Here is a 27,888-nt window from a genome sequence, read left to right as displayed (position 1 = left end):
AGTGAAGACATCAAAACTATGTTATAACACATATGGAATCATGTAGTAACCAAAAAAGTGGAAAACAAATCAAAATATATTTTATATTTGAGATTCTTCAAAGTAGCCACTCTTTGCATTGATGACCGCTTTGCACACTCTTGGCATTCTCTCAACCAGCTTCATGAGGTAGTCACCTGGAATTCATTTCAATTAACAGGTGTGCCTTGTTAAAAAGTTAATTTGTGGAATGTGTTACTTAATACTACTTTTGATGTCTTCACCATTATTCTACAATGTAGAAAATAGTAAAAATAAAGAAAACCCTGGAATGAGTAGGTGTCCAAATGTATGACTGCTACTATACATACACACATTAATACATAAACATATAAATCCCCATCTTTCAAATATATTTTCTCTTATTACTTTCTAACCCTACCACACCACACCTAACTGGAGTAAACTAATGAACAACGGGATTCTACTTTCATACAGTTGAAGTCAGAAGTTTACATCCACTTAGGTTGGAGTGTTTAAAACTTGTTTTTGATTAATGGAAATAGTCCAGGTTTAGCCAGGGATAGTGAAGAATTAATAAGCTCATTGGTTTCATAACAGTGAAATGTTGACTTCTTTTGATCCCAATAATTCATTTCATAAGGAGCCATCACTCTCTGCTGTAATAATATCCTATCTCCTATATGTTGACGTGTATTGTATATACAGTTGAAGTTGGAAGTTTACATTCACTTAGGTTGGAGTCATTAAAACTCATTTTTTCAACCACTCCAAACATTTCTTGTTAACAAACTATAGTTTTGGCAAGTCGGTTAGGACATTTACTTTGTGCTTGACACAAGTCATTTTTCCAACAATTGTTTGCAGACAGATTATTTCACTTATATTTCACTGTATCACAATTCCAGTGGGTCAGAAGTTTACATACACAAAGTTGACTGTTCCTTTAAAACAGCTTGGGAAAATTCCAGAAAATGATGTCATGGCTTTAGAAGCTTCTGATAGGCTAATTGACATCATGAGTCAGTAGGAGGTGTACCTGTGGATGTATTTCAAGGCCTACCTTCAAACCATTTGACAAATAAGAATATTCTCACTTTTATCCAAAATCAGTTCTTCATGTAGGTAACCTAACTTATATGCAAACTGTTAACTACAGCGCACGTGCCAAGAACTGAGTAGGCCCATCAAATCAAATTTTATTTATCACATAAACATGGTTAGCAGGTGTTAATGTGAGTGTAGCGAAATGCTTGTGCTTCTAGTTCCTACAGTGCAGTAATATCTAACAAGTAATCTAACAATTCCACAACAACTACCTAATACACACAAGTGTAAAGGAATGAATAAGAATATGTACATATAAATATATGGATGAGCGATGGCCGAACGGCATCGGCAAGATGCAGTAGATGGTATAGAGTACAGTATATACATATGAGATGAGTAATGTAGGGTATGAAAACATTATATAAAGTGGCTAGTGATACATTTATTACGAAACAGTCCCATTGGGCTGGTAGAAACAACATTGTTTTTCTACGTGATTTCAATGAAATTACGTAGAACCAACGTGGACTAGACCTTGAATTGACGTCTGTGGGGGTTTTGTGACAACTAATCGGTAGAGTTGAAAATGGAAACACATTGACCTTTATATTTTTTATTGGGTACATGAGAAAACTAAAGCTAAAAAAGTGAATTTTGTGTTCTGATTCTTTTCAGGAAGTTTGATGGAAACACCAATGGTGAGAAAATGCGCATATCTTATCGCACAGCAATACTGTAGCCTACCCATACGGTCAAATATTGTTGTGTTGGCAGGATGCTACAGGACTGTTTTGTAGCACAGACTGGAATATATTCCGGGATTCATCCAATGGCATTGAGGCGTTTACCACGTCAGTCACCGGCTTCATTAATAAGTGCCTCGATGACATAGTCCCCACAGTGACCGTACGTACATATCCCAACCAGAAGCCATGGATGACAGAAAACATCCGCACTGAGCTAAATCTGCCGCTTTCAATGAGAAGGACACTAACCCAGACGCTTATAAGAAATTCTGCTACGCCCTCTGACAAACCATCAAACAGGCTGTTCATTGACTACAGCTCAGCATTTAAAAAAAAAAAAGTTTTATTTCACCTTTATTTAACCATGTAGGCCAGTTGAGAACAATTTCTCATTTACAACTGCGACCTGGCCAAGATAAAGCAAAGCAGTACGACACAAACAACATAGTTACACATGGAATAAACAAACATGCAGTCAATAATACAATAGAAAAAGTCTATATACAGTGTGTGCAAAATAGGCCATAGTGGCGAAATGTGTGACAGAGTGATAGATGTGCAGAAGATGAGTGTGCCGGTAGATCCTGGGGTGCAAAGGAGCAAAATAAATAAAATAAATAACAGTATGGGGATGAGGGAGTTGGATGGGCTGTTTACAGATGGGCTGTGTACAGGTGCAGTGATCTGTGAGCTGCTCTGATAGCTGGTGCTTAAAGTTAGTGAGGGAGATATGAGTCTCCAGCTTCAGTGATTTTTGCAGTTCTTCCAGTCATTGGCAGCAGAGAACTGGAAGGAAAGGCGGCCAAAGGAGGAATTGGCTTTGGGGGTGACCAGTGAGATATGCATGCTACGAGTGGGTGCTGCTATGGTGACCAGTGAGCTGAGATAAGGCGGGCCTTTACCGAGCAAAGTCTTATAGATGACTTGGAGCCAGTGGGTTTGGCGACGAATATGAAGCGAGGGCCAGCCAACGAGAGCATACAGGTCACAGTGGTGGGTAGTATATGGAGCTTTGGTGACAAAATGGATGGCACTGGGATAGACTGAATCCAATTTGCTGAGTAGAGTGTTGGAGGCTATTTTATAAATGACATCACCGAAGTTGAGGATCGGTAGGATGGTCAGTTTTACGAGGGTATGTTTGGCAGCATGAGTGAAGGATGCTTTGTTGTGAAATAGGAAGCCGATTCTAGATTTAATTTTGGATTGGAGATGTTTAATGTGAGTCTGGAAGGAGAGTTTACAGTCTAACCAGACACCTAGGTATTTATAGTTGTCCACATATTCTAAGTCAGAACCGTCCAGAGTAATGATGCTGGACGGGCAGCTACCGGGTGATGAGTATGCATTTAGTTTTACTTGCGTTTAAGAGCAGTTGGAGGCCACGGAAGGAGAGTTGTATGGCATTGAAGCTGTCTGGAGGTTAGTTAACACAGTGTCCAAAGAAGGGCCAGATGTATACAGAATGGTGTCGTCTACGTAGAGGTGGATCAGAGATTCACCCACAGCAAGAGTGACATCATTGATGTATACAGAGAAAAGAGTCGGCCCGAGAATTGAACCCTGTGGCACCCCCATAGAGACTGCCAGAGGTCCGGACAACAGGCCCTCCGATTTGACACACTGAACTCTATCAGAGAAGTAGTTGGTGAACCAGGCGAGGCAATCATTTGACAAACCAAGGCTGTTGAGTCTACCGATAAGAACGTGGTGATTGACAGAGTAGAAAGCCTTGGTCAGGTCGATGAATACGGCTGCACAGCATTGTCTCCTATCGATTGTGGTTATGATATCGTTTAGGACCTTGAGCGTGGCTGAGGTGCACCCATGACCAGCTCGTAAACCTAGAGTGTCTCCCCCTTTGAAGAGGGGGATAACCGCGGCAACTTTCCTATCTTTTGGGATCTCAGACGATATGAAAGAGGTTGAACAGGCTAGTAAATAGGGGTTGCAACAATTGCAGCGGATAATTTTAGAAAGAGAGGGTCCAGATTGTCTAGCCTGGCTGATTTGTAGGGGTCCAGATTTTGCAGCTCTTTCAGAACATCTGCTATCTGGATTTGGGTGAAGGAGAAATGGGGGAGGCTTGGGCAAGTTTCTGTGGGGGGTGCAGAGCTGTTGGCCGGGGTAGGGGTGCCAGGTGTCAAGCATGGCCAGCCGTAGAAAAATGCTTATTGAAATGCTCTATTATCGGTAGTGACAGTGTTACCTAGCCTCAGTGCAGTGGGCAGCTGGTAGGAGGTGCTCTTATTCTCCATGGACTTTATAGTGTCCCAGAACTTTTTTGAGTTAGTGCTACAGGAAGAACATTTCTGTTTGAAAAAGCTAGCCTTAGCTTTTCTAACTGCCTGTGTATTTTGGTTCCTGACTTCCCTGAAAAGCTGCATACCGCAAGGGATATTCGATGCTAATGCAGAACGCCACAGGATGTTTTCGTGCTGGTCGAGGGCAGTCAGGTCTGGAGAGAACCAAGGGCTATATCTGTTCCTGGTTCTAAATTATTTGAATGGGGCTGCTATTTAAGGTGAAGCACTTAAAGAATAACCAGGCACCTCTACTGATGGAATGAGGTCAATATCCTTCCAGGATACCCGGGCCAGGTCGATTAGAAAGGCCTGCTCGCTGAAGTGTTTTAGGGAGCGTTTGACAGTGATGAGGGCTGGTCGTTTGACCGCTGACCCATTACGGACGCAGGCAATGAGGCAGTGATCGCTGAGATCTTGGTTGAAAACAGCAGAGGTGTATTTAGAGGGCAGGTTGGTTAGGATGATATCTATGAGGGTGTCCGTGTTTACAGATTTGGGGTTGTACCTGGTGGGTTCATTGATAATTTGTGTGAGATTGAGGGCATCTAGTTTAGATTGTAGGATGGCCGGGGTGTTAAGCATGTCCCAGTTTAGGTCACCTAGTAGCACGAGCTCAGAAGATAGATGGGGGCAATCAGTTTACATATGGTGTCCAGGGAACAGCTGGGGGCAGAGGGGGTTAGGGGCAGAGGGGGGACTATAACAGCTGGGGGCTGAAGGGGGTCTATAACAGCTGGGGGCTGAAGGGGGTCTATAACAGCTGGGGGCAGAGGGTGTTATAACACTGGGGGCAGAGGGTGGTCTATAACAGCTGGGGGCAGAGGGTGGTCTATAACAGCTGGGGGCAGAGGGTGGTCTATAACAGCTGGGGGCTGAAGGGGGTCTATAACAGCTGGGGGCAGAGGGTGGTCTATAGCAGGCGACAACGGTGAGAGACTTGTTTCTGGAAAGGTGAATTTTTAAAAGTAGAAGCTCGAATTGTTTGGGTACAGACCTGGATAGTAAGACAGAACTCTGCAGGCTATCTTTGCAGTAGATTGCAACTCCGCCCCCTTTGGCAGTTCTATCTTGTCGGAAAATGTTATAGTTAGGGATGGAAATTCCAGGATTGTTGGTGGTCTTCTTAAGCTAGGTTTCATAGACGGCTAGGACATCCGGGTTGGCAGAGTGTACAAAGGCAGTGAATAAAACAAACTTAGGGAGGAGGCTGCTAATGTTAACATGCATGAAACCACTGCTTTTACGGTTACAGAAGTCAACAAATCAGAGCGTCTGGAGAATGGGAGTGATGCTGGGGGCTGCAGGGCCTGGGTTAACCTCTACATCACCAGAGGAGGAGCAGGATAAGGGTACGGCGAAATACTATAAGAACTGGTCTTCTAGTGCGTTCGGAACAGAGAGTAAAAGGAGCAGGTTTCTGGGCGCGGTAGAATAAATTAAAAAATGGACACCAACACCACCCGATGTCACAGGAAGGCCAAAAAGATCATCAAGGACAACAACCACCCGAGCCACTGCCTGTTCACCCCGCTATCATCCAGAAGGCGAGGTCAATACAGGTGCATCAAAGCTGGGACCGAGAGACTGAAAAACAGCTTCTATCTCAAGGCCATCAGACTGCTAAACAGCCATCACTAACATTGAGTGGCTGCTGCCAACATACTGACTCAATAAACACTGCCACTTTATATAATGTTTAAACCTAATTACATCATATGTATTACTTAAATTCTTTTTGTATCACACTTTAACAAGCCACTTTATATAATGTTTACATACCCTACATTACTCATCTCATATGTATATACTGTACTCTATACCATCTACTGCATCTTGCCTATGCCGTTCGGCCATCGCTCATCCATATATTTATATGTACATATTCTTATTCATTCCTTTGCACTTGTGTGTATAAGGTAGTCATTGTGAAATTGTTAGGTTACTTGTTAGATATTACTGCAGTGTAGGAACTAGAAGCACAAGCATTTCACTACACTCACATTAATTGACGCATTGGGCAAAACAAGTGACCTGAGCTACTTTGAACGTGGTATGATCGCCGGTGCCAGGCGTGCAGATTCCAGTATCTCAGAAACAACAAAACCATAGAAGAAACAGTAACAGACCGAACAGCCAAACGTAGAACAGGAAAACATGTTTCTTCTGAATCTCCTTTGGAAAAGAGTAGGATCTAATCTCAGACCAAATAATGACAGGAATTGGAATTGTGGAAATGTTTCACAATCAGGAGAAGCAAACCTTTACCAGAGAAAGCACTTTGTGGATGGAACCATCACACCCAGTGGTAGGAGAAGTTATTTGTGTTAATGAAGGGTGTAACTTAAAAGTAAATAGAGGAATAGACGAGTGTCAAATTACTATGAATAACCTTAAAATCAACAGGAAGTGGAAGAATATGTTATGAGAATAATTAATGAGAGACCAGAAGGAAAACGGTATAACGAGTATTTCGATTAACTCGAACCCAGAGCCCCTGAGAAAACAGATACAGCGTCAGTAAAGGTAATGACAACCTTCACTAGTGCTAGTACATAACAACTAGGACAACAGCAGAACCACAACAAAGCCAGTTGACACAAAGAATATGGACTTGATGTCATCCAAAAGGATAGTCAAAATGAAGAAATTACCTTCCGAGTTAAACAATGACCCAGAATTTTTGGAAAGCATCACAAAATGGCTGGTATTCGCGGGCTCAGTACACGGCACAGAAACATAGATAACTGTGTCTTATAGAGTAAAATCTCCTACGACAGATCTATTAATAGTTCCTGAACCCGGCGACGTTTGAAGAAAGTGTAAAATGTAAAAATGATCCGATGTAAAAATCAGAGAAAGTACTACAATCCTTGGTGTAATATAGAACGCAGAATAGCGCTATGTTGCAGTAGAGGTAAGACTGCAATGACTAAAACTCATGAGGGAGAACGCGAACGTGCTGCTTATGACATCAAAACAACATTGGATGGACCTCGAAAATGATCGACATACTGTGGTAAATATAAACGCTTCTATAGTTACCAAGATAATGGGATAGATGTAGGGAATACAACAGTAGAGTGTCACACCACTTGGGTATTAGAAATGGCAAGGGGTCCAGACATTTGGTGAGAAAGGCTTAAATCGCATATATATAAGAGGATCATGCATGAGGTAACATAACTAATGTAAGTCCATCTTTATCGATGCTAAAAAAAACAAAACAAGACACAGCAGATAATAAAAATAAACGATTGAATGTTTTACCAGCAAAATGGGCAGGACTTTGTACATTGGTTAGAGCAGTTTATCATCATTGACCACAACGGGACCAGACCACAACACAAAAAAAGAGAGAGAGTATGAATCTGATCCTAAAATATACTTAGATGCAATTTAACAACCTGGAGGAGTTCCTAATGAATATAAAGTAAGAGATGAGATTAAATCAATATTCCTGTGGATATCGCCTAACAAAAACCTAGAATGGGGGGGGACTGTCCTATATGTAAGGATGAGGAATGTGCTTGAATGAGATGCATAGTATAAACGGATATAACCATGTAATCAATGGTAAAGGAATATATTCATACATGGATTGTAACTTTCGATAATAATGGATAAATGAAGTTAGAACTTCTAAACATTTAGGTAACATACGGTTACGAGTGTCTATGGACCATGTCCTTTATCCTTTAACAGGTTTTTAATTGGTGATATAACGGTTGTTAGAGAGGTGTCTGAGAGAGAGGGCTTTATGTTTAGGTGTCTGAGAGGGAGGGGCTTTACGTTGAGGTGTCTGAGAGGGAGGGGCTTTATGTTGAGGTGTCTGAGAGGGAGGGGCTTTATGTTGAGGTGTCTGAGAGGGAGGGGCTTTATGTTGAGGTGTCTGAGAGGGAGGGGCTTTATGTTGAGGTGTCTGAGAGGGAGGGGCTTTATGTTTAGGTGTCTGAGAGGGAGGGGCTTTATGTTTAGGTGTCTGAGAGGGAGGGGCTTTATGTTGAGGTGTCTGAGAGGGAGGGGCTTTATGTTTAGGTGTCTGAGAGGGAGGGGCTTTATGTTGAGGTGTCTGAGAGGGAGGGGCTTTATGTTTAGGTGTCTGTGAGGGAGGGCTTTATGTTGAGGTGTCTGAGAGGGAGGGCTTTATGTTGAGGTGTCTGAGAGGGAGGGGCTTTATGTTGAGGTGTCTGTGAGAGAGGGGCTTTATGTTTAGGTGTCTGAGAGAGAGGGCTTTATGTTTAGGTGTCTGAGAAGGGGGGCTTTACGTTTAGGTGTCTGTGAGAGAGGGCTTTATGTTTAGGTGTCTGAGAGAGAGGGCTTTATGTTGAGGTGTCTGAGAGAGAGGGCTTTATGTTTAGGTGTCTGAGAGGGGCTTTATGTTTAGGTGTCTGAGAGGGGCTTTATGTTGAGGTGTCTGCAGGAGGGAGGGCTTTATGTTTAGGTGTCTGCAGGAGGGAGGGCTTTATGTTTAGGTGTCTGCAGGAGGGAGGGCTTTATGTTTAGGTGTCTGAGAGAGAGGGCTTTATGTTTAGGTGTCTGAGAGAGAGGGCTTTATGTTTAGGTGTCTGAGAGAGAGGGCTTTATGTTGAGGTGTCTGAGAGGGGCTTTATGTTGAGGTGTCTGAGAGGGGCTTTATGTTGAGGTGTCTGAGAGAGAGGGCTTTATGTTTAGGTGTCAGAGAGAGGGCTTTATGTTGAGGTGTCTGAGAGAGAGGGCTTTATGTTGAGGTGTCTGAGAGAGAGGGCTTTATGTTTAGGTGTCTGCAGGAGGGAGGGCTTTATGTTTAGGTGTCTGAGAGGGGCTTTATGTTCAGGTGTCTGCAGGAGGGACAGGTGCACTTCACAAAATAGATGGCATCATGAGGAGGAAAATGATGTAGATATATTGAAGCAACATCTCAAGACATCAGTCAGGAAGTTAAAGCTTGGTCGCAATCCAAATGGACAATGACCCCAAGCATACTTCCAAAGTTGTGGCAAAACGGCTTAACTTCTCTGGGCTAGGTGGAACGTCACCGTCCCACCTGCGGGACACACTATTTCATTTTCTCAAACAATCAACTATTTTACACCACTTTAAAGATACACTTCTCGTTAATCTAACCACATTGTCCGATTTCAAAAAGGCTTTACGGCGAAAGCATAACATTAGATTATGTTAGGACATAAACGTCACAAGAAAAACCACACAGCCATTTTCCAAGCAAGGACATGCTTCACAACAACCAAAAATACATCTAAAATATTCACTAACCTTTGATGATCTTCATCAGATGGCACTCATAGGACTTCATGTTACACAATACATGTATGTTTTGCTCGATAAAGTTCATATTTATATCCAAAACCCCAATTTTACATTGACGCATGATGTTCAGAAAATGTATTCCCACCAAAACGTTCGGTGAATGTGCACATCAATTTACAAAAATACTCATCATAAACATTGATAAAATTTACAACAGTTATTGAAATAATTATAGATACACTTCTCCTTAACGCAACCGCTGTGTCAGATTTTAAAATAGCTTTACGGCGAAAGCACATTGTTCAATATTCTGAGTACATAGCTCGCCATCAAAGCAAGCTATACAGATACCCGCCAAGTTCTGGGGTCAACTAAACTCAGAATTAGTATTATAAATATTCTCTTACCTTTGCTGATCTTCGTCAGAATGCACTCCCAGGACTCCTACTTCCACAAGAAATGTTATTTTTGTTCGAAATACTCCATATTTATGTCCAAATACCTCCGTTTTGTTCGTGCATTCAGATCACTATCCAAAGGCATAACGCGCGAGCGTAAATCCAGACAGGAAAAGTCAAATAGTTCCATTACCGTTCGTAGAAACATGTCAAACGTTGTTTACAATCAATCCTTAGGGTCTTTTTAGGATAAAACGTCGATAATATTCCAACCGGACAATAGCGTATTGATTCAAGAAGAAAAAGAAGGAACGGCGTGTTGGTGCATCACCAAGTCCTTTGTCCTCAGGCAGTCCACTGATTGACTGAGCTCCTATTATCTGCCCAGTAACAGGAGAAGGATGAAACGCGTTTCTAAAGGCTGTTGACAGCCAATGGAAGCCTTAGGAAGTGCAACGTGACCCCACAGACACTGTAGTTTTGATAGGGATTCAAAAGAAGAACAACAATTCTAAGATTTCCCACTTCCTGGTCGGATTTTTTCTCAGGTTTTGGTTTTTTCTGGGTTTTTTCTCAGTTCTGTTATAGTCACAGACATCATTCAAACAGTTTTAGAAACTTCAGTGTTTTCTATCCAAATCTACTAATAATATGCAAATATTTGACTCTGGGCCCGAGTATTAGGCAGTTTACTCTGGGCACGCTTTTCATCCGAAAATCCTTAAAAAGTTAAGGACAACAAAGGCAAGGTATTGGAGTGGCCACCACAAAGCCCTGACCTCAATCCTATAGAACATTTGTGGTCAGAACAGAAGTGTGTGCGAGCAAGGAGGCCTACAAACCTGACTCAGTTACACCAGCTCTGTCAGGAGGGAATGGGCCAAAATTCACCCAACTTATTGTGGGAAGCTTGTGGAAGGCTACCTGAAACGTTTGACCCAAGTTAAACAATTTAAAGGCAATGCTACCAAATACTAATTGAGTGAATGTAAACTTCTGACCCACTGGGAATGTGATGAAAGAAATAAAAGCTGAAATAAATCATTCTCTCTAATATTATTCTGACATTTTGCATTGTTAAAATAAAAGTGGTGATCCTAACTGACCTACAACAGGGAATTTTTACTAGGATTAAATGTCAGGAATTGTGAAAAACTGAGTGTAATGTATTTGGCGAAGGTGTACGTAAACTTCCGACTTCAACTGAAGATCCGCAGGTAAGGGTGCTCTCGAGCGGCTAGATGTTCTTTACCATTCGGCCATCTGATTTACCACCAATGCTCCTTACAGGACACATCACTGCACTCTATACTCCTCTGTAAACTGGTCATCTCTGTTTCCCCGTCGCAAGACCCACTGGTTGATGCTTATTTATAAAACCCTCTTAGGCCTCACTCCCCCCTATCTGAGATATCTACTGCAGCCCTCATCCTCCCCATACAACACCCGTTCACTCCCCCCTATCTGAGATATCTACTGCAGCCCTCATCCTCCACATACAGCACCCGTTCACTCCCCCCTATCTGAGATATCTACTGCAGCCCTCATCCTCCACATACAGCACCCGTTCACTCCCCCCTATCTGAGATATCTACTGCAGCCCTCATCCTCCCCATACAACACCCGTTCACTCCCCCCTATCTGAGATATCTACTGCAGCCCTCATCCTCCCCATACAACACCCGTTCACTCCCCCTATCTGAGATATCTACTGCAGCCCTCATCCTCCACATACAGCACCCGTTCACTCCCCCCTATCTGAGATATCTACTGCAGCCCTCATCCTCCCCATACAGCACCCGTTCACTCCCCCCTATCTGAGATATCTACTGCAGCCCTCATCCTCCCCATACAACACCCGTTCACTCCCCCCTATCTGAGATATCTACTGCAGCCCTCATCCTCCACATACAGCACCCGTTCACTCCCCCCTATCTGAGATATCTACTGCAGCCCTCATCCTCCACATACAACACCCGTTCACTCCCCCCTATCTGAGATATCTACTGCAGCCCTCATCCTCCCCATACAACACCCGTTCACTCCCCCCCTATCTGAGATATCTACTGCAGCCCTCATCCTCCACATACAGCACCCGTTCACTCCCCCCTATCTGAGATATCTACTGCAGCCCTCATCCTCCACATACAGCACCCGTTCACTCCCCCCTATCTGAGATATCTACTGCAGCCCTCATCCTCCACATACAACACCCGTTCACTCCCCCCTATCTGAGATATCTACTGCAGCCCTCATCCTCCACATACAGCACCCGTTCACTCCCCCCTATCTGAGATATCTACTGCAGCCCTCATCCTCCACATACAACACCCGTTCACTCCCCCCTATCTGAGATATCTACTGCAGCCCCTCATCCTCCACATACAGCACCCGTTCACTCCCCCCTATCTGAGATATCTACTGCAGCCCTCATCCTCCACATACAACACCCGTTCACTCCCCCCTATCTGAGATATCTACTGCAGCCCCTCATCCTCCCCATACAGCACCCGTTCACTCCCCCCTATCTGAGATATCTACTGCAGCCCTCATCCTCTACATACAACACCCGTTCACTCCCCCTATCTGAGATATCTACTGCAGCCCTCATCCTCCCCATACAGCACCCGTTCACTCCCCCCTATCTGAGATATCTACTGCAGCCCTCATCCTCCTCATACAACACCTGTTCACTCCCCCTATCTGAGATATCTACTGCAGCCCTCATCCTCCACATACAACACCCGTTCACTCCCCCTATCTGAGATATCTACTGCAGCCCTCATCCTCCACATACAACACCCGTTCACTCCCCCCTATCTGAGATATCTACTGCAGCCCTCATCCTCCACATACAACACCCGTTCACTCCCCTCTATCTGAGATATCTACTGCAGCCCTCATCCTCCACATACAACACCCGTTCACTCCCCCCTATCTGAGATATCTACTGCAGCCCTCATCCTCCACATACAGCACCCGTTCACTCCCCCCTATCTGAGATATCTACTGCAGCCCTCATCCTCCCCATACAACACCCGTTCACTCCCCCCTATCTGAGATATCTACTGCAGCCCTCATCCTCCACATACAGCACCCGTTCACTCCCCCCTATCTGAGATATCTACTGCAGCCCTCATCCTCCACATACAACACCCGTTCACTCCCCCCTATCTGAGATATCTACTGCAGCCCTCATCCTCCCCATACAACACCCGTTCTGCCAGTCACATTCTGTTGAAGATCCCCAAAGCACACACATCCCTGGGTCGCTCCTCTTTTCAGTTCGCTGCAGCCTGCGACTGGAACGAGCTGCAACAAACACTCAAACTGGACAGTTTTATCTCCATCTCTTCATTCAAAGACTCAATCATGGACCCTCTTACTGACACTTGTGGCTGATTTGTGTGATGTATTGATGTCTCTACCTTCTTGCCCTTTGTGCTGTTGTCTGGGCCCAATAATGTTTGTACCATGTTTTGTGCTGCTACCGTGTTGTGTTTCTACCATGTTGTTGCTGCCATGTTGTTGCTACCATGTTGTTGCTACCATGTTGTTGCTACCATGTTGTTGCTACCATGCTCTGCTGTCTTTATGTAGTGTTGCTACCATGTTGTTGCTCTGCTGTCTTTATGTAGTGTTGCTACCATGTTGTTGCTCTGCTGTCTTTATGTAGTGTTTCTACCATGTTGTTGCTACCATGTTGTTGCTCTGCTGTCTTTATGTAGTGTTGCTACCATGTTGTTGCTCTGCTGTCTTTATGTAGTGTTGCTACCATGTTGTTGCTCTGCTGTCTTTATGTAGTGTTGCTACCATGTTGTTGCTCTGCTGTCTTTATGTAGTGTTTCTACCATGTTGTTGCTACCATGTTGTTGCTCTGCTGTCTTTATGTAGTGTTGCTACCATGTTGTTGCTACCATGTTGTTGCTACCATGTTGTTGCTCTGCTGTCTTTATGTAGTGTTGCTACCATGTTGTTGCTCTGCTGTCTTTATGAAGTGTTGCTACCATGTTGTTGCTCTGCTGTCTTTATGTAGTGTTGCTACCATGTTGTTGCTACCATGTTGTTGCTACCATGTTGTTGCTCTGCTGTCTTTATGTAGTGTTTCTACCATGTTGTTGCTACCATGTTGTTGCTCTGCTGTCTTTATGTAGTGTTGCTACCATGTTGTTGCTCTGCTGTCTTTATGTAGTGTTGCTACCATGTTGTTGCTCTGCTGTCTTTATGTAGTGTTTCTACCATGTTGTTGCTACCATGTTGTTGCTCTGCTGTCTTTATGTAGTGTTGCTACCATGTTGTTGCTCTGCTGTCTTTATGTAGTGTTGCTACCATGTTGTTGCTCTGCTGTCTTTATGTAGTGTTGCTACCATGTTGTTGCTCTGCTGTCTTTATGTAGTGTTGCTACCATGTTGTTGCTACCATGTTGTTGCTCTGCTGTCTTTATGTAGTGTTGCTACCATGTTGTTGCTACCATGTTGTTGCTGCCATGTTGTTGCTCTGCTGTCTTTATGTAGTGTTGTCTCTCGGTGTGATGGGTGTTTTGTTCTATATTTGTATTTAATTGTATTTTTAACCCCCAGCCCCTGTCCCCTCAGCAGGCCTATTGCCCAGTTCAATAAGGTTAACCTCTATGGGCTAAATGCTGCCCCCTAGCCCTAACAGGTTCAATAAATAAATAATTAAACACCATGGCTCTTATCTGGTCCTAAACACCAGCTGCATCTTAAACAAAAGCAGAACAGCGTGGCCAACCCAGATCATCAACATGTAATGATTATGTCCATAACTGTGAAATACTGTTCAATTTGTTTTCTCCATTTGACGCAATAAACTTTTCCATGTTGTAGGCAATGGTTAAATTCTGCTGAATACCCACTCAGCAACACCAGACAGACAGGTCACCACAGTGAAACCATGTTAGGATCTGATCTAAGGCCCAGATGGGTTGTGGGTAGCAGGGGGTACCGTCTAAGGCCCAGGTGAGTTCTGGGTAATGTAGTATGATCTTACCTGGGGGAGTACATGTCTCTATAGAGGACTGAACTAGCACAGAGCGTCTCTTGGAAGGCATTGTCATCTTCCTCCCTTTTGCCCAGGTGAGTTCTGGGTAATGTAGTATGATCTTACCTGGGGGAGTACATGCCTCTATAGAGGACTGAACTAGCACAGAGCGTCTCTTGGAGGGCATTGGCATCTTCCGCTCTTTGTACTTGGCCAAGGCAGCGTGAACGGCTTCTGTATGCAGGTCTAAAGAAACACAAAAGATCACGCAAACCTTTTATTACACAGTGTCATACACATCCTGCATGCACTGTGTGAACACTTCCTGTGAATCATCCTTTGGGGTTATGGCAGCATTGGAACAGACACTTGAAGGTCTTATCGCAACCATAATACACATTTATGGCTGGTTCCCAGGACAGACAAGCCAAATCCTGGATTAACCTGTTAGGGCTAGGGGGCAGTATTGACACGGCTGGATAAAAAAACATACCCGATTTAATCTGGTTACCACTCCTACCCAGTAACTAGAATATGCATATACGTATTACATATGGATAGAAAACACCCTAAATTTTCTAAAACTGTTTGAATGGTGTCTGTGAGTATAACAGAACTCATTTGGCAGGCAAAACCCTGAGACATTTTCTGACAGGAAGTGGATACCTGATGTGTTGTATTACCTTTAAACCTATGCCATTGAAAAACACAGAGGCTGAGGAATATTTTGGCACTTCCTATTGCTTCCACTAGATGTCACCAGCCTTTACAAAGTGTTTTGAGTCTTCTGGAGGGAGATCTGACCGAACAAGAGCCATGGAACGTTGATGTACCATTAGAAACCTAGAGCGCTAGTTCATGTTGGGTACCCTCGTTCCAATACGTTATAAAAGAGTATGCATTCGTCCACCTTGAATATTATTCATGTTCTGGTTAAAAAGGCCCTAATGATTTATGCTATACAACGTTTGACATGTTTGAACGAACGGAAATATATTTTTTCCCCTCGTTCATGACGAGAAGTCCGGCTGGCTTAGATCATGTGCTAACAAGACGGAGATTTTTGGACATAAATGATGAGCTTTTTTGAACAAAACTACATTCGTTATGGACCTGTGATACCTGGAAGTGACATCTGATGAAGAGAATCAAAGGTAATGGATTATTTACATAGTATTTTCGATTTTAGATCTCCCCAACATGACGTCTAGTCTGTATCGCAACGCGTATTTTTCTGGGCGCAGTGCTCAGATTATTGCAAAGTGTGATTTCCCAGTAAGGTTATTTTTAAATCTGGCAAGTTGATTGCGTTCAAGAGATGTAAATCTATAATTCTTTAAATGACAATATAATATTTTACCAATGTTTTCTAATTTTAATTATTTAATTAGTGGCGCTGACTTGACTGCCGGTTATTGGAGGGAAACGATTTCCTGAACATCAACGCCATAGTAAAACGCTGTTTTTGGATATAAATATGAACTTGATAGAACTAAAAATGCATGCATTGTCTAACATAATGTCCTAGGAGTGTCATCTGATGGAGATTGTAAAAGGTTAGTGCATCATTTTAGCTGGTTTTATGGTTTTGGTGACCCCGTCTTTGAATTGACAAAACATTACACACAACTCTTGTAAATGTACTGTCCTAACATACTCTAAATTTATGCTTTCGCCGTAAAACCTTTTTGAAATCGTAAAACGTGGTTAGATTAAGGAGATGTTTATCTTTCAAAGGGTGTAAAATAGTTGTATGTTTGAAAAATTTGAATTTTGACATTTATTTGGATTCAAATTTACCGCTCTTGAAATGCACCTGCTGTTGATGGAGTGCACCACGGGTGGCACGCTAGCGTCCCACCTAGCCCATAGAGGTTAAAAAGGCATTTCAAACAGAGATCCTCCTTTGAGCTTGATTTTCAGTCCAGGACTAGACATATGGGCAGTTTCACAGATACAGAATAAGTCCATCTGATCCTGTAGGATTGTCCTCTTACCAGATCTGAAGCCTTGAACCCCCCCCAGTCCATCTGATCCTGTAGGATTGTCCTCTTACCAGATCTGAAGCCTTCAACCCCCCCCAGTCCATCTGATCCTGTAGGATTGTCCTCTTACCAGATCTGAAGCCTTCAACCCCCCCTAGTCCATCTGATCCTGTAGGATTGTCCTCTTACCAGATCTGAAGCCTTCAACCCCCCCTAGTCCATCTGATCCTGTAGGATTGTCCTCTTACCAGATCTGAAGCGTTCATCGCGCGTGTTGGTGGCCCGAGACTTGTTGTGTTTGGATCCTGGTGGAGCAGCCTGAGACGACGACTGGATCCTGTTGTCCTTCTGCAGAGATGGTTCTACACCTAGAGACACACAATGAGACACGTTCACCTCTAACCCTGACCCTGACCCCGACCCCAACCCCGACCCTGACCCCGACCCCGACCCTAACCCCGACCCTAACCTGACCCTGACCCCTACCCTAACCCCGACCCCGACCCTAACCCCGACCCTAACCCTAACCCCGACCCTGACCCCTACCCTAACCTGACCCTGACCCCTACCCCAACCCCGACCCTGACCCTACCCGACCCTGACCCCGACCCTGACCCCGACCCCGACCCTGACCCCGACCCTGACCCCGACCCTAACCCCGACCCTGACCCCTACCCCGACCCTGACCCTAACGACCCTGACCCTAACCCCGACCCTGACCCCGACCCTTAACCCGACCCCAACCCTTAACCCTAACCCCGACCCTAACCCTGATCTCTATCTGCAGAGATGGGGCTGGGCAATATGTAAAAAATTATACCATGTGTATCACATCTGACGATATTTTATGTTTTTGAATAATGCAAGTTCTAAATATGCTTTATGAGTAGTTCATGACCCTGGTGTTTCAGGGAAATACAATGATAATTCTATAGTTGGAATACAGTGGGGCAACACTGAGTACAGACTAGTTTGACATGACAACATATTCCAGCTTTGCCTATTCCTCTCTGTTTCAGAAGATACCAGTGGGCACCAACATCATGCTGATCTAGGCCTACACCTGGTATCAGGCTGGATTCGATAGCTACGCTTGTTCTGACTCAGATTACATTTCGCTAACAAGCGAATAGCATTAGCGGCTAACCTGATTTATTTTAGACAAAACGTTAAGAAAATACAGGTCTTGGTGTGGTAAGACGAGGGAGCAAGACAACTCAAGTAGCAAATGTGGCAATACACACACCGGAGTTGCTTATCGCATTTAACAAACCAAACACTACCCTAGACCCTGTAGCCCTACCCCCTGTAGCCCTACCCCCTGTAGCCCTACCCCCTGTAGCCCTAGACGCCCTGTAGCCCTACCCCCTGTAGCCCTAGACCCCCTGTAGCCCTAGACCCTGTAGCCCTGCCCTAGACCCTGTAGCCCTACCCCTGTAGCCCTAGACCCTGTAGCCCTACCCCTGTAGCCCTAGACCCTGTAGCCCTACCCCTGTAGCCCTGCCCTAGACCCTGTAGCCCTACCCCCTGTAGCCCTGCCCTAGACCCTGTAGCCCTACCCCCTGTAGCCCCTAGACCCCCTGTAGCCCTAGACCCTGTAGCCCTAGACCCTGTAGCCCTACCCCTGTAGCCCTAGACCCCCTGTAGCCCTAGACCCCTGTAGCCCTGCCCCCTGTAGCCCTGCCCCTGTAGCCCTAGACCCTGTAGCCCTGCCCCCTGTAGCCCTAGACCCCCTGTAGCCCTAGACCCTGTAGCCCTAGACCCTGTAGCCCTAGACCCTGTAGCCCTACCCCCTGTAGCCCTAGACCCTGTAGCCCTAGACCCTGTAGCCCTAGACCCTGTAGCCCTAGACCCTGTAGCCCTGCCCCCTGTAGCCCTACCCCTGTAGCCCTAGACCCCTGTAGCCCTACCCCTGTAGCCCTAGACCCTGTAGCCCTGCCCCCTGTAGCCCTGCCCCTGTAGCCCTAGACCCTGTAGCCCTAGACCCTGTAGCCCTAGACCCTGTAGCCCTAGACCCCTGTAGCCCTACCCCCTGTAGCCCTAGACCCTGTAGCCCTACCCCCTGTAGCCCTAGACCCTGTAGCCCTACCCCCTGTAGCCCTAGACCCTGTAGCCCTAGACCCTGTAGCCCTAGACCCTGTAGCCCTACCCCTGTAGCCCTACCCCTGTAGCCCTAGACCCCTGTAGCCCTAGACCCTGTAGCCCTAGACCCTGTAGCCCTAGACCCTGTAGCCCTAGACCCTGTAGCCCTAGACCCTGCAGCCCTACCCCTGCAGCCCTAGACCCTGTAGCCCTAGACCCTACCCCCTGTAGCCCCTACCCCCTGTAGCCCCTACCCCCTGTAGCCCTAGACCCTGTAGCCCTGCCCCTGTAGCCCCTAGACCCTGTAGCCCTACCCCCTGTAGCCCTACCCCTGTAGCCCTACCCCCTGTAGCCCTACCCCTGTAGCCCTAGACCCTGTAGCCCTACCCCCTGTAGCCCTACCCCCTGTAGCCCTACCCCTGTAGCCCTACCCCTGTAGCCCTAGACCCTGTAGCCCTACCCCTGTAGCCCTAGACCCTAGACCCTGTAGCCCTACCCCTGTAGCCCTAGACCCCCTGTAGCCCTAGCCCCTGTAGCCCTAGACCCTGTAGCCCTACCCCCTGTAGCCCTAGACCCTGTAGCCCTACCCCCTGTAGCCCTAGACCCTGTAGCCCTAGACCTACCCCTGTAGCCCCTAGACCCCTGTAGCCCTACCCCTGTAGCCCTACCCCCTGTAGCCCTGCCCCCTGTAGCCCTAGACCCCTGTAGCCCTAGACCCTGTAGCCCTAGACCCTGTAGCCCTGCCCTAGACCCTGTAGCCCTACCCCCTGTAGCCCTACCCCTGTAGCCCTACCCCCTGTAGCCCTACCCCTGTAGCCCTAGACCCTGTAGCCCTACCCCCTGTAGCCCTAGACCCTGTAGCCCTACCCCTGTAGCCCTACCCCTGTAGCCCTACCCCTGTAGCCCTACCCCTGTAGCCCTAGACCCCTGTAGCCCTAGACCCTAGACCCTGTAGCCCCTACCCCTGTAGCCCTAGACCCTGTAGCCCTAGACCCTGTAGCCCTAGACCCCTGTAGCCCTAGACCCTGTAGCCCTACCCCCTGTAGCCCCTAGACCCCTGTAGCCCTAGACCCTGTAGCCCTAGACCCCCTGTAGCCCTAGACCCTGCAGCCCTGCCCCCTGTAGCCCTACCCCTGTAGCCCTAGACCCTGTAGCCCTACCCCTGTAGCCCTACCCCTGTAGCCCTAGACCCTGTAGCCCTAGACCCTGTAGCCCTACCCCCTGTAGCCCTAGACCCTGTAGCCCTAGACCCTGTAGCCCTAGACCCTGTAGCCCTAGACCCTGTAGCCCTACCCCCTGTAGCCCTAGACCCTGTAGCCCTACCCCTGTAGCCCTAGACCCTGCAGCCCTGCCCCCTGTAGCCCTGCCCCCTGTAGCCCTGCCCCTGTAGCCCTAGACCCTGTAGCCCTGCCCCCTGCAGCCCTGCCCCCTGCCCCCTGTAGCCCTACCCCCTGTAGCCCTACCCCCTGTAGCCCTAGACCCTGTAGCCCGCCCTAGACCCTGTAGCCCTGCCCTAGACCCTGTAGCCCTACCCCCTGTAGCCCTACCCCCTGTAGCCCTAGACGCTGTAGCCCTGTAGCCATAGACCCTGTAGCCCTACCCCCTGTAGCCCTACACCCTGCAGCCCTACACCAGACCCTGTAGCCCTACCCCCTGTAGCCCTACCCCCTGTAGCCCTAGACCCTGTAGCCCTAGCCCCTGTAGCCCTAGACCCAAGTAATATCACATTTCCATGGAGGCTGCTAGCTAAATATGCTAACAAGCACAAACGTAAATAAACAGAATTCCAAGAACAGGCAATCCAGCTCAGAAGCTATACAGTACTAGTCAGAAGCTTGGACACTACTCATTGAATGGTTTCTTCATCTTTACCATTTTCTACATTGTAGAATAATAGTGAAGACAAACTATGAAATAACACATACGGAATCATGTAGTAACCAAAAAAAAGTGTTAAACAAATCAAAATATATTTGAGATTCTTCAAAGTAGCCACCCTTTAGCCTTGATGACAGCTTTGCACTCTTGGCATTCTCTCAACCAGCTTCACCTGGAACGCTTTTCCAACAGTCTTGAAGGAGCTCCCACATATGCTGAGCACTTGTTGGCTGCTTTTCCTTCTCTCCGCGGTCCAACTCATCCCAGACCATCTCAATTTGGTTGAGGTCAGGTGATTGTGGAGGCCAGGTCATCTGATGCAGCACTCCATCACTCTCCTCCTTGGTCAAATAGCCCTTACACAGCCTGGAGGTGTGTTGTGTCATTGTCCTGTTGAAAAACAAATGATAGTCCCACTAAGCTCAAACCAGGTGTGATGGTGTATCGCTGCAGAATGCTGTGGTAGCCATGCTGGTTAAGTGTGCCTTGAATTCTAAATAAATCAGTGTTACCAGCAAAGCACCGTCACACCTCCTCCTCCATGCTTCACGGTGGGAACCACACATGCGGAGATCATCCGTTCACCTACTCTGCGCCTCACAAAGACACGGCGGTTGGAACCAAAAATCTCAAATCTGGACTCATCAGACCAAAGGACAGATTTCCACCAGTTTAATGTCCATTGCTCGTGTTTCTTGGCCCAATCAAGTCTCTTCTTATTATTGGTGTCCTTTAGTAGTGGTTTCTCTGCAGCAATTCGACCATGAAGGCCTGATTCACAGAGTCTCCTCTGAACAGTTGATGTTGAGATGTCTGTTACTTGAACTCTGTGAAGCGTTTATTTGGACTGCAATTTCTGAGGCTGGTAACTGTAATGAACTTATCCTCTGCAGCAGAGGTAACTCTGGGTCTTCCTTTCCTGTGGCGGTCCTCATGAGAGCCAGTTCCATCATAGCGCTTGACGGTTTTTGCGACTGCACTTGAAGAAACTGTCAAAGTTCTTGACATTTTCCGTATTGACTGACCTTCATGTCTTAAAGTAATGATGGACTGTTGTTTCTCTTTGCTTATTTGATCTGTTCTTGCCATAATATGGACTTGGTCTGTATACCACCCCTACCTTGTCACAACACAACTGATTGGCTCAAACGCATTAAGCAAAGAAATTCCACAAATTAACTTTTAACAAGGGACACCTGTTAATTGAAATGCATTCCAGGTGACTACATCATGAAGCTGGTTGAGAGAATACCAAGAGTGTGCAAAGCTGTCATCAAGGCAAAGGGTGGCTACTTTGTAAGTCGCTCTGGATAAGAGCGTCTGCTAAATGACTTAAATGTAAATGAATGTCAAATATAAAATATATTTTGATTTGTTTTAACACTTTTTTGGTTACTACATGATTCCATGTGTGTTATTTCACAGTTTTGATGTCTTCACTATTATTCTACAATGTAGAAAATAGTAAAAATAAAGAAAAACCCTTGAATGAGTAGGGAATGTCAACGCGAGACATTATGCAAATGAGGAAAGTTGACGCATGCTTGTCTGAAGGAAGAACAGTACTGGCTCTGAACCAGCATATCTACATGCTGCATGTCTGGAGTAAATATAATTATAATAAAATGATTGAAATCACATGTATACATTTATGTTGCGAAACGCGGGCTGTGTGGTCAGCATGTTAGATCATGAAAACGTCTATCATACATGTCAGATTTCAATACCGGCCGATGTCATAATGCGGAAGGTTGTCTTCTCTCAGTACATTGATCATATTGTTGCGACATTCCTACCAAGGGTCCACCACATTTTTTCTATTTGTAAAGAAAATTGTTACTCCTGATTTTATTTAGGCTTGCCATGACAAAGTGGTTGAATATTTACTTTATTTTTAATTAATTTATAAAAAATGTCTGACAACAACTTCACTTTGACATCGTCGGGTATTGTGTGTAGGCCAGTGACACAAAATCTCAATTGAATACATTTTAAATTCAGGCTGTAACACAAGAAAAAGTGGAAAAAGTCAAGGGGTGTGAACACTTTCTGAAGGAACTTAGCTTCCAGCTTTGTAGGCTAACTTTCCTTGCTATGCTAGCTCACAACTAAAGCAAAACATTGAAAAATGCTAATTGTCACCAAAAACGTTAATTCACTTATTCGCTCTCTCTCTCTCTCTCTCTCTCTCTCTCTCACGTCTCTCTCTCAAAGATGCTCCCTGGCCTCAGCAAACTGATGTGCTCTGACAGGCCTTGTGAATGACATCATTACTGGTAAAAAAGACAACACACATTGTTACCGAAGAAAGAAATTAAATGCAAATGTTGCTGATCAGCACAAAAAAATAAGTCCTACATGGAAGGGAAACCGTTTGTCATCTGAGACATATTACCTTGTATCTGAGGGGTGTAGGGGGCCAGCAGCTTGGCTCTCTACCAGGTGGGACATATTACCTTGTATCTGAGGGGTGTAGGAGGCCAGCAGCTTGGCTCTCTACCAGGTGAGGCATGTTACCTTGTATCTGAGGGGTGTAGGGGGCCAGCTCTCTACCAGGTGAGGCATATTACCTTGTATCTGAGGGGTGTAGGGGGCCAGCTCTCTACCAGGTGAGGCATGTTACCTTGTATCTGAGGGGTGTAGGGGGCCAGCAGCTTGGCTCTCTACCAGGTGAGGCATATTACCTTGTATCTGAGGGGTGTAGGGGGCCAGCAGCTTGGCTCTCTACCAGGTGAGGCATGTTACCTTGTATCTGAGGGGTGTAGGGGGCCAGCAGCTTGGCTCTCTACCAGGTGAGGCATATTACCTTGTATCTGAGGGGTGTAGGGGGCCAGCAGCTTGGCTCTCTACCAGGTGAGGCATATTACCTTGTATCTGAGGGGTGTAGGGGGCCAGCAGCTTGGCTCTCTACCAGGTGGGGCATATTACCTTGTATCTGAGGGGTGTAGGGGGCCAGCAGCTTGGCTCTCTACCAGGTGAGGCATGTTACCTTGTATCTGAGGGGGTGTAGGGGGCCAGCAGCTTGGCTCTCTACCAGGTGAGGCATATTACCTTGTATCTGAGGGGTGTAGGGGGCCAGCAGCTTGGCTCTCTTCTTCTCATATCCCTTCTGTGTGATGTCCCCTGGAGAGACAGAGAGAGAGACAGAGAGAGAGACAGAGAGAGAGAGAGAGAGAGAGAGAGAGAGAGACAGAGAGAGAGACAGAGAGAGAGACAGAGAGAGAGACAGAGAGAGAGACAGAGAGAGAGACAGAGAGAGACAGAGAGAGAGAGACAGAGAGAGGAGACAGAGAGAGAGAGACAGAGAGAGAGAGAGACAGAGAGAGACAGAGAGAGAGAGAGAGAGACAGAGAGAGAGAGAGAGAGAGAGAGAGAGAGAGACAGAGAGAGAGACAGAGAGAGAGAGACAGAGAGAGAGACAGACAGAGAGAGAGACAGAGAGAGAGAGAGACAGAGAGAGAGAGAGAGAGAGAGAGAGACAGAGAGAGAGAGAGAGACAGAGAGAGAGAGAGAGAGAGAGAGAGACAGAGAGAGAGAGACAGAGGGAGAGAGAGAGAGGAGACAGAGAGAGAGACAGAGAGACAGAGAGAGAGACAGAGAGACAGAGAGAGACAGAGAGAGAGACAGAGAGAGAGACAGAGAGAGAGACAGAGAGAGAGACAGAGAGACAGAGACAGAGAGACAGAGACAGAGACAGAGACAGAGAGAGAGAGAGAGAGAGAGAGAGAGAGAGAGAGAGAGAGAGAGAGAGAGAGGGAAACAGCGGTGAGTCACTGCACCAAATGGCCATCAGATAAGATGGGTGGTCTTGACGTGGTGTGTACAGTGTGTGATTGGCTGTGTGTGCCACCGCCACAAAAAGCATCCAATCCAGCATAGTGCCAGCCTCTATTGGCACCCCCTGGCACCACGAGGCCACGGGACGTCACCCCCCTCCCAAAATGAACATCTCTGGGACAAGGACAATGACTGTGTTGTGATATCCAGAGACCAAAGCCCGTCTGGTCTAGTCTAGTCTGGTCCATTCTGGTCCGGTCTGGTCCGGTCCAGTCCAGTCTAGGACACAGCAGTATTACTCTGTAGCCTAACAAATCCTGCTTCCTAACTTAAAACAAACACTCAAGTCTCAAGTCCTTTGGCTTTATTCTAACACCCTCCCATCCAGAGTGCACTGAGCCTATAAAAGTGTTTACATCAGGGATGCTAACAGGTGAGGGGGACAAAAAAGGTGACACTTTTCTGCACTGAAACGTGTGTGACATCGATGAAGTGCACAAGGCTACACATGGGCAAAAAATAACTTTCACTGAGTAAATGTTTTTATAAATCACTTCAACACAACAAAAGCAATATCTTTGGGCTACACTGCACATTATTACATTGTACACTTCCTGCCTGTGGACATCTGTTCTACACTGTGCTAGCAGAGCATCATACCATTTATTGACGTAATTTATCTCAGTCAGAGAGTACACCTGGCATACCCCTTTATATCCACTGTAGTGAGACAGAGGGAAAGTGTGTGTTGTTCCTTTCACCTCTATAGAGGCATCCATCTTAAGCCAGGCCCAGCTACACTTGATCCCTGAATCCACTTGTTTAACCTGTCTGGGCTAGGGGGCAGTATTTTCACAGCCGGATGAAAAACGTACCCAATTTAAACAGGTTACTACTCTGGCCCAGAAACTAGAATATGCATATTATTTGGATAGAAAACACTCTGAAGTTTCTAAAACTGTTTGAATGGTGTCTGTGAGTAAAACAGAACTCATATGGCAGGCAAAAACTGGAGAAAAATACAACCAGGAAATGAAAAATCTGGTGCCTGTAGTTTTTTCAAGTGATTGCCTATCTAACACACAGTGAGTTAGGGTTCATTTTGCACTTCCTAAGGCTTCCACTAGATGTCAACAGTCTTTAGAAAGTTGTTTGAGGCGTCTATGATGAACAGAGACCGAATGAGAAGGCTGGGAAGTTGGTAACCCAGGGAAAGATGTCAGTTCATTGGCGCACGTTCACGAGAGAGGTAGCTCTGTTCCAAAACGTTTTTCAAGACAATGCATGAGTCCAGTTGGAATATTACTGAAGTTTCACGTTATAAAGGCCCTAAAGATTGATGCTATACAACGTTTGACATGTTTGAACGAACGTAAATAGATTTTTTTTTTAACTTTTCATCATGACATTTTCCTCGCGTGTCCTACATTTTGAGTAGCTTACTGAACGCGCAAACAACATGGAGTTATTTGGACATAAATTATGAACTTTATCGAACAAAACAACATTTGTTGTGGAACTGGGATTCCTGGAAGTTCCTTCTGATGAAGATTATTAAAGGTAAGTGAATATTTATAATGATATTTATGCATTTAGATGACTCCAAAATGGCGTCTATCTGTATTGCGTAGTGTATTTTTCTGAGCACAGTACTCAGATTATTGCAAAGTGTGCTTTCCCAGTAAAGTTATTTGAAATCTGTCAATGCGGTTGCATTCCGGAGATGTTAATCTATAATTCTTTGAATAAGAGTTTAATATTTTATCAACGTTTATGACGAGTATTTTTGTAAATTGTAGTGCTGATTCACCAGCAGTTTTGGGGGAAATACATTTTCTGAACGTCACGCGCCAATGTAAAATGCTGTTTTTGGATATAAATATGAACTTGATAGAACATAAAATGCATGTATTGTCTAACATAATGTCCTAGGAGTGTCATCTGATGAAGATTGTCAAAGGTTAGTGCATCATTTTAGCTGGTTTTCTGCTTTTGGTGACACCTGTCCTTGCATTGAAAATGGCTGTGTGTAATTTCTTGTCTATGTACTGTCCTAACATAATCTAACTTTATGCTTTCGCCGTAAAGCCTCTGAAATCGGACAATGTGGTTGGATTAAGGAGATGTTTATCTTTCAAATGGTGTAAAATAGTTGATTGTTTGAGAAATTGAAATTATTAGATTTTTGCTGTTTATAATTTCGCGCCATGCTATCTTGTCAAGCAATCCCGTTACCGGGATGAGAACGGGAAGGGGTCCCATAGAGGTTAACAAGCAACACCTCATTTTCACCTAATTCTCTCATTCTGAAAATTAAACACATACTGTAGAGGGAAAACATTAGTTACCAGATATTTCGTTAACTAGCTAACAAAATAACTACTAACATTTCACACAGACTGCCAGGGTCCAGTAAGCAACTAACACGTTATAACTCGAGGAACGGCAAGGAGTCGTTTACCAGTTAATACTATAGCGAATTGGTTAGGTTACTAACGTTACCAGTTAATACTATAGCGAATTGGTTAGGTTACTAACGTCACCAGTTAATACTATAGCGAATTGGTTAGGTTACTAACGTTACCAGTTAATACTATAGCGAATTGGTTAGGTTAGTAACGTCACGAGTTAATACTATAGCGAATTGGTTAGGTTACTAACGTTACCAGTTAATACTATAGCGAATTGGTTAGGTTACTAACGTCACCAGTTAATACTATAGCGAATTGGTTAGGTTACTAACGTTACCAGTTAATACTATAGCGAATTGGTTAGGTTACTAACGTTACCAGTTAATACTATAGCGAATTGGTTAGGTTACTAACGTTACCAGTTAATACTATAGCGAATTGGTTAGGTTACTAACGTTACCAGTTAATACTATAGCGAATTGGTTAGGTTACTAACGTTACCAGTTAATACTATAGCGAATTGGTTAGGTTACTAACGTTACCAGTTAATACTATAGCGAATTGGTTAGATTACTAACGTTACCAGTTAATACTATAGCGAATTGGTTAGATTACTAACGTCACCAGTTAATACTATAGCGAATTGGTTAGGTTACTAACGTTAGCTCATCTGATGTTGTAACGTCAAGGAGTCGTATACCAGTTAATACTATAGCGAATTGGTTAGATTACTAACGTTAGCTCATCTGATGTTGTAACGTCAGCTGTCTGACTTTATTAGCAAGCTAATTTTCACACCATAAACTCAATTATTTGATCAGATAAGTAGGCTAATGTTGCTCAACATTTCACTGGCTAGCTAACGAGGTTAATTCGACACAGCTAGCAAGATACTTAACAATGCTAACAATACTTGTTCAAACCACACTTTCTCCCTCATCTCAAACGGTCTAAATGCCAGTGGTTTTTCAGTTACAGCTCATTCAGTACGCTTCACCACCTCAAAC

At 45.2% G+C, this 27,888-nt stretch overlaps 1 protein-coding gene across 11 annotated transcripts in view; it reads right to left on the bottom strand.

Annotated features, from left to right (window-relative positions):
- Positions 1–27,888, bottom strand: part of dip2a (disco-interacting protein 2 homolog A) — a 286,178-nt gene that overhangs the window by 177,454 nt on the left and 80,836 nt on the right. For 10 of the 11 annotated variants that reach the window (XR_006761253.1, XM_045704956.1, XM_045704958.1 and 7 more), the window contains exons 2-4: positions 23,745–23,816; positions 16,982–17,101; positions 14,875–14,994 (exon numbers count right to left, since the gene is read on the bottom strand). Coding sequence is in view for 10 of the 11 variants with exons in the window: in XM_045704956.1 (XP_045560912.1) it covers positions 14,875–14,994; positions 16,982–17,101; positions 23,745–23,816 (312 nt within the window). In the remaining variant the exon portion in view is untranslated. Of the gene's footprint in view, positions 1–14,757; positions 14,843–14,874; positions 14,995–16,981; positions 17,102–23,744; positions 23,817–27,888 lie in introns of those variants that run through there. The other variant, XM_045704955.1, reaches the window with a different exon arrangement.

The sequence above is a fragment of the Salmo salar genome, chromosome ssa21 (assembly GCF_905237065.1).
Source record: "Salmo salar chromosome ssa21, Ssal_v3.1, whole genome shotgun sequence".
Taxonomy (NCBI): Eukaryota; Metazoa; Chordata; class Actinopteri; order Salmoniformes; family Salmonidae; genus Salmo; species Salmo salar.
This window is presented reverse-complemented; position numbering and strand designations above follow the sequence as displayed.